Genomic DNA, 18,044 nt, shown 5'->3' on the forward strand with positions numbered 1-18,044 from the left:
ACAGTACTTTCTATCACCTCTCTCATGAACATCATTTTCCCACCTTGCTCTACAGTGACTTTTGTAAAAGTTTCATTTCTAAGTTTGGAGGCTCTTTTTTTTTTTTTTAAAGGGGATAGATGGGGGAATGGGAGTAGCCCAAATGGATGCATTTCTTTTCTTCCAGGTGCCTATCACAGGGCCTGGCACACAGCAGGTGACTCTTAAAAGATTTCTGAATGAATGAATCAGATAATGTAAAGGCTATGCTGACTTCTCCTGCCTCAACCTATTTTAACTGTGGCTAAATAGCTTCCCTCTGGTTTCTGCCCCAGCCTGGAATCCTGGGGAAGTGTGATTTTAGTTTAGCGCCTACGTGGTTGGGAACCAAAAGCACCCCATTCTTGCCCCAGAGACCAGATTCCAAATATGGTGTTCGTCTGACGGAAAGTTACCTGGGGAATCTGGAAGAAAGAGGGTTTCATACCTGAACCAGTCAGATGAGGCCTTACTGCCTTTCACTGCACAGGTATCTGTGGAATCAGAGCAGTAAAGGTGGAGATCGCCCATGTCCAAGACACGATTTTTACAGCTGAGGAAACTGAGGAATCCTCTGGGGTCACCACTAGGGAGCTGACAGGATGGTGTCCCACAGCCCCATACTCTAGACCGAGGCTCTTCAAGAATACCACTAGTCACTCACTTCCAGGGTAGAAACCATGATGATGACTAGGGCCTGGTTGTTGTGACAATATGTGGCTCCAGTGACACCCATAAATTTAGCTCCTGACGTGGCAGGCAGAGCACCTCGCTATCTCTTTGATCTGGTGTCACCGGGTCTGGTCCCACTTCCTTTTCTTACCCTTTTCTCTTTTCCTTTTCCTCTTTGGTTCAGAAATGAGTTTCCAGTCAGAACAAGCTCATCTGTTTGTGGACGATTTCTTTCCCTTCTGGCTACAATGAAATTCCCTGGGGAACGGGTGGGCTGATTGGCCTGAAGAATCTTTTGGTGACACTCTCTGGGTGTCCTCATACATACCTGGGGGATCCAATGTCGGCCACAGCTGGGGGCCTCTGCACTCAAGTCCCCCAGAAGGTTGGGGCAGGGTTGAGAAGGTGGTTTGCTGGTGGTGGGAAGGTGAGGGGATGAGAGTTCCAGTCCATACTCCTGGCAAGGCCTGAGGCTGCCAGTTACCCTTGCTACCCATGCCCCTCATCATTCCCCCCAAAATGAGCAGACGTAAAGCAAACAAGAAAAGATTTATTTGTAATGAACATGGCTCCCTTTTGAGGCCTGCTCCTGGAGTTCAGGCAGCAGGCGGGTGAGTATGTGTGTGATTGTGACACGCATGTGGGCCTGGGCTCCCTCCCCATGTTCCACCGGGAGGGTGCCTTGGCAGGGAAGGAGGCAGAGGGGAAGTGGGGGTCTCTGAGAGGGTGGGGACGGAGGCTCGGTGGGGGGGAGGGTGTTGGCTTCATGCTGGTACTAGTTTGATTTATCCCTAATGAGTTCTCAGCACATGGCTGCTCCCGGCTCACTCCAGGGGCCAGCTCGGCCTCCCGCGGGCCCCAGCCCGCCCCAACTCCAGAACAGCCGCCGCTTGCTCAGAAAAGAGCCAATTTCCACACTGCACAGTCCGCTTCACTCAAGGGGAAATCACATTTCCCTGGGAGAGCCGCAGGCAGCGCTTCACTCCACAGCCTGGCTGCCTGCCACCGGGCACAGATGTGGAGGAGCCAGCCCAACCTCCCTTCTCCCCACCCAGAGCCCTGCTTCCCACCTCCCACAGCCCCGAGCCCCCAGCCCAGATCTGCCTCTCTGCCTCTGGGGCTTAGCCTTCGTGGCTATGCAGTAGTGGGAGAAGAGTGTGGTCCAGGGTCCAGGGGAGGCTGCTGACCACAAGGGGACTGTCCTCGCATCCTCTTCTAGCTGCCTTTAGGAAGTCAGGCATCTGGCTCAGGTTGAGGGGCTTAGAGATGCCGAGGAGGGGAGATGGTGGTGTGTGTGCATGTGAGCAGGGTGAGGGGGCTGGCTCCTGCCACTGGGAGATAAGTACCTCCATGGCAGTGTCCCAGAGTCCCCCAAAGAGCCAGAGGAGGGGAGGAAGGCAGTGAGAGGACAAGATGCCCTGAGGTAACGAGATGGGTGAAGGAAGAAGTGCTCCGGGCACTTCTTGAGCACAGCGCAGGAGCTCTGAACCTTTGGGGAGTGTGCAGAAGGTGACAGGCCTAGGGGAGCACACATGGGCCACTTCAAATTTGTCTTTTTTTGGCTAAAGCTTGATTTGGGGAGGGTTTCTTTGGGGGCTGAGTAGAAACTATTTTTCATGTTTCTTTCTTTTCCATGGAGAAGGCATAAACACCTCTGTTCCAGTAAAGCCCTGACTGAATTTCTCCTCTCTTACCCCAGCCTTCCTCATCTTAGCAAAACTATTGAAGATGACGCCTAAAGCCATGTGGGCGCGTCACTCAGTCATGGTGGCCTCTTGCATACACAGGATGTATACAGGGCATTACTAGACTTCTAGATGGTTTTCTCTATTTGCCAGCCTGGAAGAACCCAGAGGGGTATAAGATGATTTTTTCTGTGCCCTAACATATACAATCTGAGGCAGAGGACAAATACAGATGGAAATGCTCGATGACCATAAAGAATATGGAGACTTAGGGTCTCCCTGGTGGTGCAGAGGTTAAAGACAGCACTATCAAGCTATCACCAGCTACTGTAGCATCAGTTCGATTCCCAGCCAGCCAGGGAGTAACCCACATGCACAGCAGACCTCTCCTGTCTTGCCTGCTGCTCCCCTCAGCAGTGCATTTCAGACAATCTGCATCTTCTGCTCCCTGCTCTGTCTGGTGAATCCTCTCACCCCCCGCACCTCTGGCTTACACCCCAGTTCTTGTATGCATAAATAAATAACTCTTTTAAAAAAAAAAGAGGATATGGAGACTTAGGACCAAGGATGGAGTGCATGGGAGGACCCCAGTACTCTGGAGCTCCACCCAGCTCCTTTCTCACTTGTCTACATGCTGAGTTCTGAGCTTTCATTCAGGCCCAGTGACCAACCTGGGAGTAGGAGGCGGTGCCCCGAGTGGCAATTTACTCTGTCCCTCTCCTCAAAGCAAAGGCAGGTGCTTGAGGTCTCTGCAGAAGCCTGGTCACATCCAGATTTAAGGCCTTAGATTAGGGAGCAGACTGTGGGTCCAGTTACTCTGAATGACCTTGCAAAAGTCACCTCTCCTCTCAGTTTCCCCAAACGCAAAGCTAGGCCCATGTTCAAGATCAGAGAGAAAGATGAAAGTGAATGAATTTTGTTAACAGAAAGAAACTGGGTCTCTGTGAAGAGTTATTATACTTTCTGAAGACTGGGAAGGGAGAGAGGTCAGTCAGGGTGAGGAGGGCAGGAAGGACACCCCAAGCCCTCTGCCTTGAAGCTCACTCTCAGACCCACTGACTAGGGGCAACGAGGCACCCAGATCCCTCTTCCTGTACCCACCCCTAAAGGACAAGGGAATCCCCATTGTCTTATCTTTGATCAACAGGCAGGTAGGGGTGTAGGGGTGTGTGTTTGTGTGTGTGTGTGTGTGTTTGGGGGAGGGAAGCAGGAGGGTGAAGGCAGCAGAGGGGGCAATGGGAAACCCCAGCAGGCTCCTCAGCTTCTCTGGTCTATTTCCTGACCTCTAGACTGTGGTCACTAACTCCTCCTCCTTGAGGCTATGGTAAGAGTTGAGTGTGCATCTGGCACATGAGGGGCAGACATTACATTTTTAGTAATGGCTCATGGCAAGAATATTGAAGATGTGAGGGGAAGGGTTGGAACCAGCCTGGGGCCAGCCTTGGAAGCAGAACTCCTAGCTGCCCCAGGCCCCATCATGCTCACTGTGGGAAGTGGTCAGATGCTCCAAGTGCCACCTTGGAAAGATAGGTTCTGGGTGCTGTCCAACCTGGTGGGCCGGGCAAAGTTGGACAGGGGTACCTAGGAGGTCCAGGCACCGTAGACTGGCCTCTGGGTATAAGGAGGGTGGGAGGAGTAGAGGAGGTGGTGAGGATGTTGGACCAGGGAGAGTAGCTTGGAAAGCTAAAGAGCCCTTTCACACAAGCAGAGCAGGGGACTGTCCCTGTGTGCCCTGGGGGCTTGGGGACCCTCCATGCCTTGGGGAGGCCTGAGCCCCATACCTCATCTCCAGTTCTGCCAACATACTACTCCACTCCCATACACCTTCAAAGGAACCAGGTCCTGACTCTGCTACACGCCCCTTCACTTGCAGCAGCCCACACTCCTGCCCACACGCCTGTCATGCTCCAGGTTCCTCTCTTCATTTTCCTCTACTGTGCCTCCCAGTGTGCCTTTCTAACTTCACCCAACACCACCCCTAATTCTGGTGCACCCCAAATCATCTCTCTTCCTCAATATTATTGATAACTATATTTTCTGAGCCCCAAAGGGGAATCCAAGGACCATTGATAGGTCCTGGCCAGGACTTACTGCACTGGGGTCACACACCATGTTCCCCAACACCTGCTCTGGCCAGTGACCTGGGGTGCTCACCTCACCTCAGAGAAAGGGAGCTCTAAACATGGTCACCCACAGCAAAAGTACAGTACATGTCTGCCCCTCTGTGACTTGGGGGTTGGAGAGGTCTTCCCCCGGGGCACAGAGTGTGCCCAGAGGGGATTCTGGTGGTCAATGCAAAGGATTGCTCTGCAGGCTTCTTAGGACACTTGGCATGTCAACGTGATTCCTGGGTGGGTGGGGTTCATTGTAGCCCCAGAACCAAGCACTCAGGAGCCCCAAAGGCCATGATCATGAGCAGCCTCAGATATAATGGGATTCAGACTTGCCACTGTGCTTGTGGCCAGGAAGTCCTATTGAAGAATGAGCCCCATATCAGCTCCCCTCAGAAGAGAAGGGGACTGGTTTTGTTTGTGGGAGAGTACCCCACTATGGCTCCACTCTTCTTATGCCATCCTAGGTGAGCACGTTTTCCTTTGGGATGACCAGGGAGATAAGAGCTCCATCTCTCAGGCCCGGATGCTCATCTTTGGAATCTCTATGTGGGGTGAGGAGAGTTCTGATGAAAGGTGAGGAGTCCCCTCTTCCATCTGACTCAATCCCAGTTGTTTTTTCTCAAACTGTCAATACTAACCTGGGCATCCAGCCAAGGCTCTGCTCATCCCGCTTGGGTGCCACCTGGATGGTCCACACAGACACTAGACAGCCCTGTGGGCCTAGCACCCCACTGGGCAGAACCCTTGTAGTCACCCTTATTGTATTTCCCCCCTTGTTCATCAAAATTTCTTGCAAAGGAGTTATCCTAAGTCTCTGTGTCTCCCTCACTGCTTCCTGGCCTTACCACCCAGTTCTCTGTCAAGTCTTTAGGACCAAACCACAAGAAACTAGACCTGGAGTGGCAGCCCCAGAACCTACACTGGGTCTAGACCTCTCTAGCATCCCTTGGTTCAAGTGCTGGAATTAAGGATAGAAGACTTGATTGAGTGCCCCATTTCCCATGGTGAGAAAGTTATTTTGTTTTTTTCCCTCGGCCTTAGTTTCCCTATATGTAAAATGGGGCTATTATCAACTTAATTTATGTGGGCCCTCCTCACTGTACCTGACATATAATGGAGCCTGGTAAAGATCTTCTCCCTTCCCTCCCTCCCACCACAGGGTCGCAGAGATGTTTATGTGGGCTCCAGCACTGAGCTACTCCTGGATCTTTTTGCCAGCGCCCCTCTGGCCCCACCAACCCTGCTGCCGCTCTAGCCTCCTGTTTGTAGTAGCAACTACTGGTGTGGAGTGTGTGGTTAGCCTGGCACCATATACGTGCTCATTTTATCTTCACATTTACTCAGAGCTGGAGAAATCAAAGCTTGCTGGGAGTGAGTGGTTTGTTGGGTGTTGAACATCTACTAAGGGCATTGGGAGGTGCTAAGCGAGAGTCCTTGGGCAGAGATAGGCCTTTCAACCTCAGCCCCACAGTGGGCTCCCTCGCCCCTGGGCCCAGGGGTTCGCTGCAGAAAAAGCCTTAGAGGAAGAGCAATGGTTTATTGAGTCATGTGGCAATGGTGGGTTATCTTTCGAAAAGAAAGAAGCATCAAGGAGAGAAGCCCAACACGCAGGGAGACAATTCACTGAGAGGCCAAAGTCTGGGTAGGAAGGAGGGAAGCTTGACCCAAACAGCTTCATTTACAGTATTTACAGTCAGGCCTTGGGGGCAAGAGCTCTGTGTGGGGGCAGAGCGGGAACCTCCACTGCTGGCTTCCAGGGTTGCCTCCTGGGCTCTTCTGTTGCTGTGGGCTTGGGCTGCAGGCAGCACGCTTAATGCTGGCTTGGCGGGGGCTGTTGGGAGAGGGAAGCAGACCCCAGCAACTCCACCTTGCTCTGCCTGGGAGGTTGCACCTTACCCCCCAGGAGCCAGAGGCCCTTTGGAAAGTCCGTCTCAAACTGTGGATGACTGGCGGGAGAAAATCTGGGGTGCACTTGTACGTTCACAGCAACAGGCAAAAAGTAGGTGTGCTGGCCACTGGATCAAGCTTCCGGTTGACTGGACCCAGCCCACAGCCTGTGGCCACGAAAGAGGAGCAGGAAGACCAAGCTGGCAGAGCAGAGGTGGAGATCCAGAGGCTCGGCTCAGGGGTAGGCGGGGTGACTTGCAGAGTGGCTGAGGGAGAGCCTTGTCATGGGCTCTGACTTGTGGGTTGGTTGAAAGCGCTTATCACTCACGACTGCTACAGTGTGTTGATGATGGAGCCACAGAGGTGGCCTCATGTACCTCTAAGCCCACTGCAGGCCCCACTGGCCACCCCTTCCAGTGCCTCAGCTGTTGCCTCTTCTCTCCACATTTCTCCTCCAACTTTGTCTCTCTGGGAATGGGACAGTTCTCACTGCCTAGGACTCCCACCCTCATGAAGGAGTCTTGGAGGACAGTTTGGCCTTCTGCAAAGTCATCCTGTCTTTCATGGTTCATTAAGTCAACCACACAAGGAGTGAGCCGCTGGACTTGTGGTTATTTTTCATGTAATAAATAAAGATTCCTTTGTGTGACTCTCTGGGGCCTGTCCCAGGCCGAGTCCTCCTGTTGCTCGGTGGCTCCCACTGTCCCCATGGCAACTACAGATGGTCAAAGGCCGTAGCGGTGGTGGGTGGCGCGCTTGGCCTTGATGTGGAACTGTAATAATATGGGGAACCTGGACACATTAAAAAAAATAACAACACTGCTGGTCAGAAGGGGAAATTGCACCATAGCCTTCCCTGGCATCTGCTAACCTTTAAGACAGCACAAGTTAATCATTTATCCTTCTGGCCTATCAGATCATCAAAGATTAACTCCTCTCTAGGCCTGTTTCCTCCTCTGGCCTCACCTTTGAATTTCTGGCCAGAATGAGAATAGTTGCTTCTTATTCCTCCCCCCCACGATTGCTTTGACCTTCAACACCCTGTTTCAGGGTAAGGACAACTGGGAACAGTTACATCTGGAACCCCAAGAACCAAGCACACTGGGGGCTCACTGGGGCCTTCCCTAGCCTTACCCAAACAGTGTGAGGTCAGAGAATCTTCTGTGTAGGGCCCAGGGGGACTAGAATCCTGGCTGCTCAAGGGGGATTGGATTTGAGGGACTCCACAGGGGGCTCTGCTCCACTTGCAAGGTCAGTACGGGAGGGCAGGAGGGAAAGCCCTGAACCCTGATGCATCTCAATCTTTCTGGCTAAACTGAACAGAAAAGCAGCTTGGAGTTGAACTTCTCTGGCAATCACAGCCCAGGTGAGCCACCTTTCCAGTCTTTTCTGGAACACCAGGAGGTAATGAAAGGAGAGGGTGTTCCTGGGGGATGGTGGTTCTGCCAGGCCTGTGATATGTCTGTGGGGACAGCCGGACTTGCACCACTACTTCCCTCTGGCCTGGTTTGCTCTGTAAACTCAAGGTCATCACTCAGGGCGATTCCAGAGGGATTCCTCCAGGTTCCCATGTATGGGATTAGAGTACCAATGTTAGAGGAATGAAAGGAGGCCTCAGACTTCATTCTTTGGACCTTGATCTTGAATGTTGTCCAAATATTAGGACCATGGTGGAACAAATGATTTCCATGTAAGTGTTCTGGAGCTGAGTCATGAGTATTGTAAGCCCCTGAGATAATTCATGTCGGTGGTAGGAAGGCATTCTTTGTAATCAGCATGCTCCCAGGAAGGAGGGCAGCTGTCACCCCTAAGGGGAGCTCCTGGGGCAGTGTCTGACGTAAGCCCTGAAGGCAGAAAGCCTACCTTTAGACTTTTCTTGAACCTACCACTGCCCTCCCTGGAAAGACCCGAACCCTGAATCTTAAACAAAGGTTGAACAGACATGGCCTTGGGTAGCAGGTGGAAGAGTGATAAAGGGATGTCTCCTGCTTCTGCCCTCTTCCTTGGAACAAGGAGGTATACTGCCCTTCCCTCTACCTTTGTGGATTACCAATAACACCTGTCTTCCCAGCCCTCCCTCTAACCTGGGCCTTCCAGTTTTCAGACAACTTTGAACCAGTCTTGCACCCCCACCCTGTCCTGTAAAGCAGAAGGCCTGGGCAGCCCCAGAGGTGACTTACTCAGCAAGCTGGAGTTGGGGAAGCGCCAGGCCTCGCCATAGGAGGAGTAGGGGGTGTGGCCGTAGGTGTTGCCAGAGTATTCACTTCCTGTTGGAGGTACAAAAGGGAGAGGCCTGTGAGGCAGAGGCCTGTGAGGCAGACGCACCAATGTGGGGGTAAGGGGAAGGATCTGCAGGGCTGGCATTGGGCAATCCCTGGGGGACTGGTAGAACCAGGCAGAGACAGTGGGAGCTCAGAAGGCCCTCCATCAACCCTTTGGGGGCCTCTCAGTCTGCATCATTTTGGATCGTACCCTTTTTGCCAGGTATTGGAGTCACCACTCTGACACGCTCAACCCTCACAGGAGCCCCAAGAGGTAGATTTTGTCATCATGCCCATTTTCCAGATGGCACAGCAGACGCTGAGGATTGCAGAAGCTTCCAAAGCTGCAGGGTCTGGTGGAGTTTAGAGGCTGTGCCCAGGGCAGCCTGAAGCTTCTGCAGAAGGATCTTTCCAAGAGCAGCTGACAGGGGTGAGAGGAAGCGAACCTCTGTCAAGGAAGCAGTAAGTCTAAGCTTTTCAGATTGCCTTAGTGTGAATTTTCTAGGAAGAAGGGGTATGGATGTGTGTATGGAAGGGATGCTGAGGACCAAGGGTGGGAGGAGAGTGGCCCTTGGGGGCACGTCTTGGGGACCCATGTTCTGACACTTGCTCCCAGGTGTTGGTTGTCTCATGCCAAGTCTGCCACTTGGAGTAAACTCAGTGCATGAATTTATACAAAATAGATGCAATCACTTCTTTCTGTGAGTGGATTCTTGACTGTACTAGAGGAATTAAATTTATCAAAGAAATTACTTAAGAATTTCCTGAAACAACAACAAAGTCGAGCAAGGCACCACAATGGTACTTAGTATGAAGCATGAAGTGGGCAAGCACTTGCCCACAAGCTGAGTCCCTCACTCTCACGGCCATCCCAGGGAGCACCCATCAACATGGCCAAGTTACAGAGAGGACACTGGAGTCACTCAAATCACACTGCTGGTAAATGGCAGAGCGCATCTTAGGGCTCTTAACTTCGAATTCCAGATAATCCTTCATGCATTTATGAGCTGAGACTCCTTATACAAAGTCAGGTCCCTGCAACCCAGAAATTGATGAATGTTCACACCACCATTCAGACTCTCAACTCCTGTTTTGAGCAAGCACCTTGTATGGCTCTTCCACTCCTTTGCAGGCTCAGGAAGGGCAGCTTGAAACTGCTTGGCTTTGCAGCTGACTTGTTGGAGACAAATCCCAACTCCCCACTTCCTGGCTGTTTGGACAAATCACTTGACCTTTCTGAGTCTTGGTTTTCTCATCTGTAAACAGGGCAAATTCTTGTCCCTACCTTTGGGTTTCAGTGAGGATTAAATTAGCTAATACACATTAGATTCTGAGTACTATGAAGCACTCAAGAAATGTCAGCTTTTATTACTTTCCCATTAAGCGGACGCTAAAATAAAGCCCAAGGGAGGCTCAAATTAGTTTCAAAGTTTGGGTTGGGGTCAGGGGAGTCACTTCCTTGCCAGAGGAAAAGGGGGGACCCCTTGAAGCAGAGGCAGGCGCCTGCATCCCTTCCCTGTCTAGGGAGTAAGTGATAGGCATTAACAGGAAGCTCCTCAGGCGCAGGGACAGGTCCAACTCACATCAGGAACAGAAAATCTATGTGTGAAAGGGAAGGAAGGAGGGAGGGGACAGGGATAGAAGAAAGGAGGAAAGAGTACAAAGGAGAAAAAAAGAACTAAGAGATGATCTAATTCACTAACTGATTTCATAAATGAAGAAACTCAACTCACAGGGGGAAGATGTCCCCCCATCAAAGTTGCAGGTTCAACTGGCAATTGCAGTAGAATCCTTAGGCCCCACTCCAGGGTTCTTTCATGCATCCCACAAGGCGGAGTGCCCCGTTTACTGCTGGTGTACCCCAGATGGGATTTCCCTGGCTTCAGTGATTCTACACTGGCTCCACAACAAGGACCTCTGTGCTTTAACATTACCTCCCCCAACCCACCCCCCCGAAACATTGCCATCCCTAAAGGACAAGCAAGAGGGATAGAAAATACAAGGTGTTCACCATGTCATTTTGTCACTTACTCACTCCTCTAATTTACGGAGCACCTATCTGTTTCAGTCACATGAAGGTGGCACACTCATGGATGCGGCACCTTCCCACCACCAGCTCTGTCATCTGCCAGCAGTGGATGAAATGTCCCAGCACCCAACAAAGGCCAACCACTGTCTCTTCATCCAGTCCCACTCACCTTCCCAAGTACTTGGCCCCTACAATTTATCCCTTCTTTTTGCTGCTTCATCAATCTCTCCCTTTCTAATTCATCATTCCCTTCAGCCTGCGAACTTGCTGTTCTATCTTTTCTTAAAAATCCTCATCAGACCCCACCTCCCACTCCAGTTTCCAGTCCCTTTCTCTGCTACAAGGTCTCTGCCTTCCCTCTCTGATCAGGCCAAGGTAAATCTCCACAAATTCCTGCAACCACGACCCTGCTCATCCCAGTGGTCACTTCTGTGCCACCACCTCCTCTTCACTATTACTCCCTCTGAGATTTTGTGACATTCAATCTTATGGTTTGCTTCCCAACCCATTGTGCTTCCCTCTCGCTCTCCGTTCTGGTTCCTTCTCTGCTGGAAGTCTGAATGTTGCAGAATCCCAAGGCTTAGTCTGTGAGCCTTCTGTGCTTTTGCATTCCCAGTCTCTCTCCAGTGATCATGTCTACTCCTGTGGCATGAAATAACAGCTATGTACAATGGCTGAAAATTACGCCCTAGTCAGAATTATCTCCTGACTTCAGACATACATCCTATGCCTACTGACCTATTAAACTGGGTATCCAGGAGGCACCTCAATCCTAATATGGCCAACTACAGCTCTTGATTTCCACCTTCACACACTTGACTCTTCATTGCTAATCTCTCACATATATCCTTGTTACCACCACCATCCATGCAGTTTCCTAAGCCCCAGACTGACGAGCCATCCTTGTTTTCTCTGATTTTGAACTTCTACCAATCTCTACTAATCAACCCAACTGACCAGCAAGTTTTGTTGGCTCTACCATCAAAATATATCTTCAGTGTCTCTTTTCTCCTCCTTCACTGCTACACCTAGTCCAAGTCACTGTGAACTCTTACATGAACTACTGCAATTACTGCCCCTCAATGGGTCTTTGTGCTTCTCTTGACCATCTATAACCATGTCCCCAGCAGCCTGAGCAGTCTTAAAATCTGACCTAGCCACCACCAACATCTCATTTTTGTAGTGCTCTTCTCCCTCACTCTCTGTTCTTGGATATACTTACCCTCTTTCTGTGTGTGATTATGCTAAACTGGTTCCTGCCTAGGGGCCTTTGCACTTGCTGTTCTTCTGGTCAGGGGATGGTCTGCCCCAGTTTATCACTTGGCTGACCACTTTGAACACCTTCTCAGAGAAGCCTCCCCTGATCACCCAATCTAAAGTAGTTATCTCTTCTCCCTGTGGCTCTTAATATATCATCCTACTTTATTGTCTTCACAGTACTTATCACTATCTGAAATGATCTAATTTATTCATTCTTTGATTTATTTACTGTACTTTTTCTCTATGACTAGGTTGCAAATTCTATGTCTTATTCACTGTTGTATCCACAGCAACCAGAAAGTAGATTCTCAACAAAATTTTTGTTAAATGAAAAGGAGGTGAATACATGGCAGGATGCAAAGACAGATGGAAGGGTGCAAGATGGACAGATGGATAATGGAAAGATGAGTAGACGAAAGGATGGGTGGATGGATGGGTGGGTGGATGGGTGGGGGGGTGGATGGATGGATGGATGAATGAATAGAAGGTGAGATAATAGAGGGACAGAAGAATGAATGAGGAGATGTATGGAAACATGTACGTATAAATAGATGGAAAGATTAATGGATGGATCCATGTATCTGGAGTTCTCAATTCAGTTCCAGAGCTGATGTGAGGGTCATTAACTGTGTTAATGGAGCAGGGACAACAACAATAACAACAACAACAATTAGAGGGCAAAACTGAAGATGAATGGACAAGAGAAATTTGTGTCTTGGTCCTATTCCTACTTCATTCTCCTATGACTTGCGTGATAGGAGGTGACATGGAGTAGGAGAAAGAGCCCTGGATTTGAAATTCATGACCTGTGCTTGAACAGCTCAGTCACTTAGTACAGCGATGATCAGGAGGGCACTACTTTTCTTTTCTAAGCTTGTTTCCTTATCTTTATAAAACTAGGTTAATACCAGCCACCCATGGTGAGTATTAAAGGAGAAATTAAGTTCTAGCTATGAATGGCCAGGCACAGAGAAGTGCATAATACATGATCTCTTCCTTCCTTCCACGGTTGGTTAAGAGTGTCATTGCCGGGCCTCCCTTGTGGTGCAAGGGGTTAAGACGCAACCTATGAAGCTAGCTACAGCCACTTCAGCATGAGTTTGATCCCCGGCAGCCAGGAGGCAACCCACATGGCAGAGCAGACCTCTCCTGACTCACCCGCTGCTCCCCTCAGCAGTGTATTTCAGTAGATCTGCCTGTTCTGCTCCCCACTCTGTCTCTGTGAATCCTCTCACCCCTCACACCTCTGGCCTGTACCCTGGCTCTTGTATGCATAAATAAATAAATTAAAAAAAAAAAAAGAGTGTCATGCCATGCCTTGCTTTACACATTTATTATGTACCTAACACATAGTAGGTGTTCCAAGAAGATTTATTGATTTTAATGGAAGGCATCCCCACTTTGTCAACCAGCAGATTGCTTCCACCACTAAGAGATGGACAATTTTTCTACAAAAAAAAAAAATTTCCCTAAGAATTCATCTGCACCACAGAGTTCTTAGGAGCCAGGTGATGGATTTAAATAGCACTGCATTTTCTGAAAACCGATTTGCACGTAACTTACCAGGTGCTTATCCACCTTGCTAGGCAAGGCTCTTCCCTTTTGCAATTCATTTGCAGTAGATGCCATAGTTGTGTTGTTTTTTTCCAAACACCCATGCAGGAGTAAGTCTTTCTGGAAACAACCTGGGGGCGTTTGTGGGAGGCCAAGCCTTGTAGCTACCTCACAGGTCAGATCCTGAACCCCAGGAACCCTTTGCCCTGGGCCTGCCCTGGGAGAATGATTCATAATTAAGAGGAAAGCCCTGTGCTTTATGTTTCTTCCTCCTCCTCTAAGCAGGCAGCAGGGGAAGGTGGAGAGGTTGGAAGGGGGATGGGGGGAGTCGGCTGGAGCCTGGGATTTTGATTGAGAGGCCCCATTATCCACACTCTTAAAAAAATAACCGAATCTTTTCCTTTTTTATCTTGACCAATCTCATTTCACGCTCCAGAAGAAGAAGGGAGGGAGGAAGGGAGTCTGGGCCAGGAGGGAGAGAGGAGTCAGTATTCTGTATTTTCAACGCTGCATTAAGCACATCGCCACGGTAACCAGGCAGCAACAAGTGCCAGCTCAGCAGGTTCCCAGGGAGCACAGAGCCTCCTTCCCTCCCTCACTTCTCCCATCCCTCCGCCCAGGAGAGCACAGCACACCTGCCTCAGCACAGGGCACCCAGAGTGGGTGGCTGGCAAGTAGTAATGCCTGCCTGCCGGAGAAAGTGGAATGTGCTAAGTCTCTGGGGTCAGAGCCAGGGAGGCTGGCCAGGGCCAGCATGATGGTCAAGATAGCATGAGTTCCGAACTCCTTGTAGAAGTTCCAGGCCCTCAGGTCTCTCTGGGCAGTGGAAATAGTTTATTCCACCCTACCCCTCCTTGGGTCCTTCCTACTTGGTTCCTAAAAGAGTGAGATTTGTCTTCATCCCCCACCCTGGGTCACTGTTGGGTGACGATCATGCTGGTAGACAAAGAAACCCAAATGACCAATGACCAGCAGGCAAGACAGTCCAAATGATCGTGGAGAAATACTCCCAGTTCCTCTCATGCTCTGTCATACCTTTGGAGAACCTAGAACCTGAATCTTACCCATGCGTTCTTGAGTGAATGCAGATATGAAGGAGAATATATTCCAACCGTCTTCATCATCATCACCAATGCTATTAATATTCAGGCTTTTCAGAAAGGTAAGCTGAGTTTCATCCTAATTCAATAACCAGGGGCCTGTGGGTTGCTTAAGGACCAGGCTCTATTAAGTGCAGAGTATTTGGCTGGCCTCTAGCGCATGCTCCACCATTGCATTAAGAGAAGAAGTGGTAGAGCTTGGATTTGAGTACTATCTGTCCTACCCTTCTCTTTTCATCAGGATGGGTAGTGTGGGAGCATCTGGAAAGGAGGAGGCCAAGCTAGGGAGAGTTAAGGAGCCAGAACTGCCCTGAAACACTTTCTTCAAGCATTTATGAGAAGATACACCCTTCAGCTCATCCTTCAATGCATGGGACATACCTACTTCTTGTCCCCTCCTGCCCCACCATCTCCAGCACTTCCCCTCTTGCCCAGCCCCTCCCCTTACCTGCCACCATGCCTGCGATGGCAGAAGAGGCATAGCTGCCCTGTCCACTGGTGGGGATGTGGGGTGGGTATCCAGGCAGCGTGGGCCCCACCATCTCTCGCCCTGGAAAAATACAGCAAGGAATCATCAGTTGGGCCATAGTGGCTTCATCTTGCTCCCCTGAGGCTCCACAAGCCTTCCCACTCTCTCCAAGACCATTTTCCAAACCCACTTCCTCCTTCCTCCTCTGAGCCCAAGTTCCTCTTTCCTTGCACTGATCTTCTAGAAGACACAGGTTCCACCATGCAGGGAACACTTACTATTACAGTTCTTTGTTCTCCAGTGATTTTATTTATGAGAATTTATTTATCCATGAAAATGTCATGGTATTAGAGGGAGCTTGAGGGCTATGTCTTCTAGGTTTTTCTTTATCCCCCACAACATCCAGCATAATATTGGTACAGCTGGACTGAATGAGTAGAGCACATGGCACCTGACTCAGAGCTCACATTCCTTTCAGCCCCAGCTCTGAGGAGAACCAAGAATAAGGCCTCAACCAAGAAGTGTTGGCACAGGTGTGGCCTCCAGGCCCACTGCTATCCTTCTTTGAAGCTGAGGCAGACACTGCTAATCAATCACCGCAGTCTTTCCCACTGAGCCAGAGAGGTTCCCACTGCTTAACCTGGCCTTCTCAGGGGATACAACCTGTCAGTTGTGAGGGACAAGAAATCTACTGGCTGTCTCTGAACTGCAAATGAGATGTGGATTGAGAGGTACTTAGCATCAAGTCCATAAACCACACATCTGTCAATTCCATTACTGAAAAGAACCACTTTCAGCAAAATAGATAACCATTTCTCTCTTTATTTGTGGATCATATCCTAGGTTTGGTGACACTGAGGCAGTTCTGGAAAGTCCTGATTTCCCTGACTCTACCTCCCCTACATGAGGTTGTCAAACTTTCCCATTTTGGAGATCCCATCCCGCTTCTTCCCCTGTCCCTGTGCCCAAGTTCCAAAGGCCCTGATCAGACTCTTCCTCACCCAGGGATTCTTTGCAAAGTGCCAGTGCATCCTGGTCTGCCACTGTATGGCCACTCTCCCCATAGGTGTGTTTATTTAAACAATGCCCATTTCATTGTCAAAATGCCTATTTTGAATGATGAATTATTTGGTTATCCTAGTTCTTTGGTGATGTTTACAGGGTCAACTTCAGCTCTATTTGCATTCGGGGCTGGATAATTCCTAGTCATGGGGACTGTCCTGTGCTTTGTAGGATGTTTAGCAACATCCCTGGTCTCTGCCTGTTGGATGCCAGTTGCAGCTTCCACCTAGTATGACAATCAAAAATATCTCTAGATTTTGCCATATATTCCCAGGGGGCAAAACTGCCGCTGGTTGAGAACTACTATATTAAATTATGACCATTTTACCCAAATGCCTCCTGTATCTCCCACACTGGGGGCTGCTTTTTCTCCTAAGACTTACATGGGTTCCCCATGGCCCCTATCCATTTACTGGTGCATCACCTCTTTGGCAATGTTTGTCCAACTTCCCTCCCATCAAATCCCCTGGAGGTCCTTAATATTTCAGCACCTTAGGGGGTCTGATAATGATGGAAGGGAAGGTATAGCACCTGGAACTTTTATGTTGTCAATACTAGAGTAACTACTCCTTACCTCTCTTTCTGATGATTTTTTGAAGGCAACTTGTTCATTCTACAAAAGCTTATTGAATATGATGTACTCTATCTCCTTTTCTGAGTACTTGGGGATAGGGTAGTAAGCAAGAGTGCTAAATTAGCCAGGCCAGACCCTAAGTCAAGATGGACATAGGCTGAGAGAAGCATCCAGAGCCAAGCCTAAGGGAATATAAACAGGGAATATAAACTGGGCTTCTGCCCTTCTGTAGTGATGGGCCTACGAATTAGAGGATGCAAGTCCTTATCCAACTTTTTTATCACTAATTTTCTACATGGATTAGACCAGCCATCTACATACCACCAAACCTCGGTTTCTTTATATGAAAAATGGAGAGAAAAGAGTAGCTGTGTGCACCTTATTATTACTATGATGTTGTCAATGTAATTCACAGCCAGGGTTTCAAGTGGACTTTGAGTAGTGCAATGGGTACCCTCTACAAACTGTAACATATCAAGGGAGCCCTTATACATTAAATTCTATTTGAAATGAGCCATCAGTGTTCATTATCTAAAATCATATGAATGTTTTGGTAAAAATGAACACCACCCACTAATTTGTTTTACCTTTAGTACAACATCCAGCTATGGCTGGGGCTGGACCAAAGAAGGTAGAGCCCACTAGAATGCAACAGGTCATTCAGTTCGCTTGACACAGGGCAAACAAATAGGGGTTGTAGACACAGGTGAGGTAAAAGGAAATTTAGTATATGTAAGAAGCTTGACAAATATGCAGAAAACACAACAAGATAAAATGTGATCTTTCTTTGAAGAAGAATATAAGACGACCAGCTCTCAGACTCGGTCCCTCGGCTCCTGCATGAAGCACCTGGTTAGGAGCCGGAGCTTATGAGAAGGAAGGGGTGATATGAAGTCTGAAGGTGTGGGTGCAGGGGCTGGACAGGTGGTGTCATAGAAAGTGACCCTTAAGAGGGTGGCGGCAAATTTAGGCCCTTTTCTCCTCTCTCTTTCATCCTCCTTGCTCATGGAAGAGAACTCAAGGTCCAGGCCAGATTGTGGCTGAGGAACAAATTATTTGTTCTTCTGAATCACATTTCTCCTCCTATCTCATGTGGAACTATTCTAGAGACTGGATTAGCTAATTTATTACCTGATTGATTGGTAGGGGCTTCCTGTGCTGAGAAGGATTCTGAGGCTGCATCTGCATCGACCATGACTGGGTCTGGGGTGGAGAGGTAGTTTGGCTCTCAGGTCACCTATCTGTAGTGCTGGTCTAGGTAGTCTGGGCTCCTCTGACCCTGGAGCCCTGTGGTCACGTGCTCCCCTTTCTCCTGCTCTCACCCTGTCCTTTTCTATCGCCTAACCTGCAGTTCCTTGA

The 18,044-nt window shown here is 49.4% G+C and overlaps 1 protein-coding gene across 1 annotated transcript in view; it reads right to left on the minus strand.

Annotated features, from left to right (window-relative positions):
• Positions 1-7,091: 7,091 nt before the first annotated feature.
• PAX8 (paired box 8) overlaps positions 7,092-18,044 on the minus strand; it is a gene marked incomplete at both ends in the record, with an annotated part of 56,568 nt that continues 45,615 nt past the window's right edge. Inside the window, 3 exons of the mRNA XM_084234811.1 lie at positions 7,092-7,168; positions 8,557-8,643; positions 15,029-15,130. Coding sequence (XP_084090937.1) covers positions 7,092-7,168; positions 8,557-8,643; positions 15,029-15,130 — 266 coding nt within the window. The remainder of the gene's footprint in view (positions 7,169-8,556; positions 8,644-15,028; positions 15,131-18,044) is intronic.

Source organism: Talpa europaea (assembly GCF_964194135.1).
Source record: "Talpa europaea genome assembly, chromosome: 6".
Taxonomy (NCBI): Eukaryota; Metazoa; Chordata; class Mammalia; order Eulipotyphla; family Talpidae; genus Talpa; species Talpa europaea.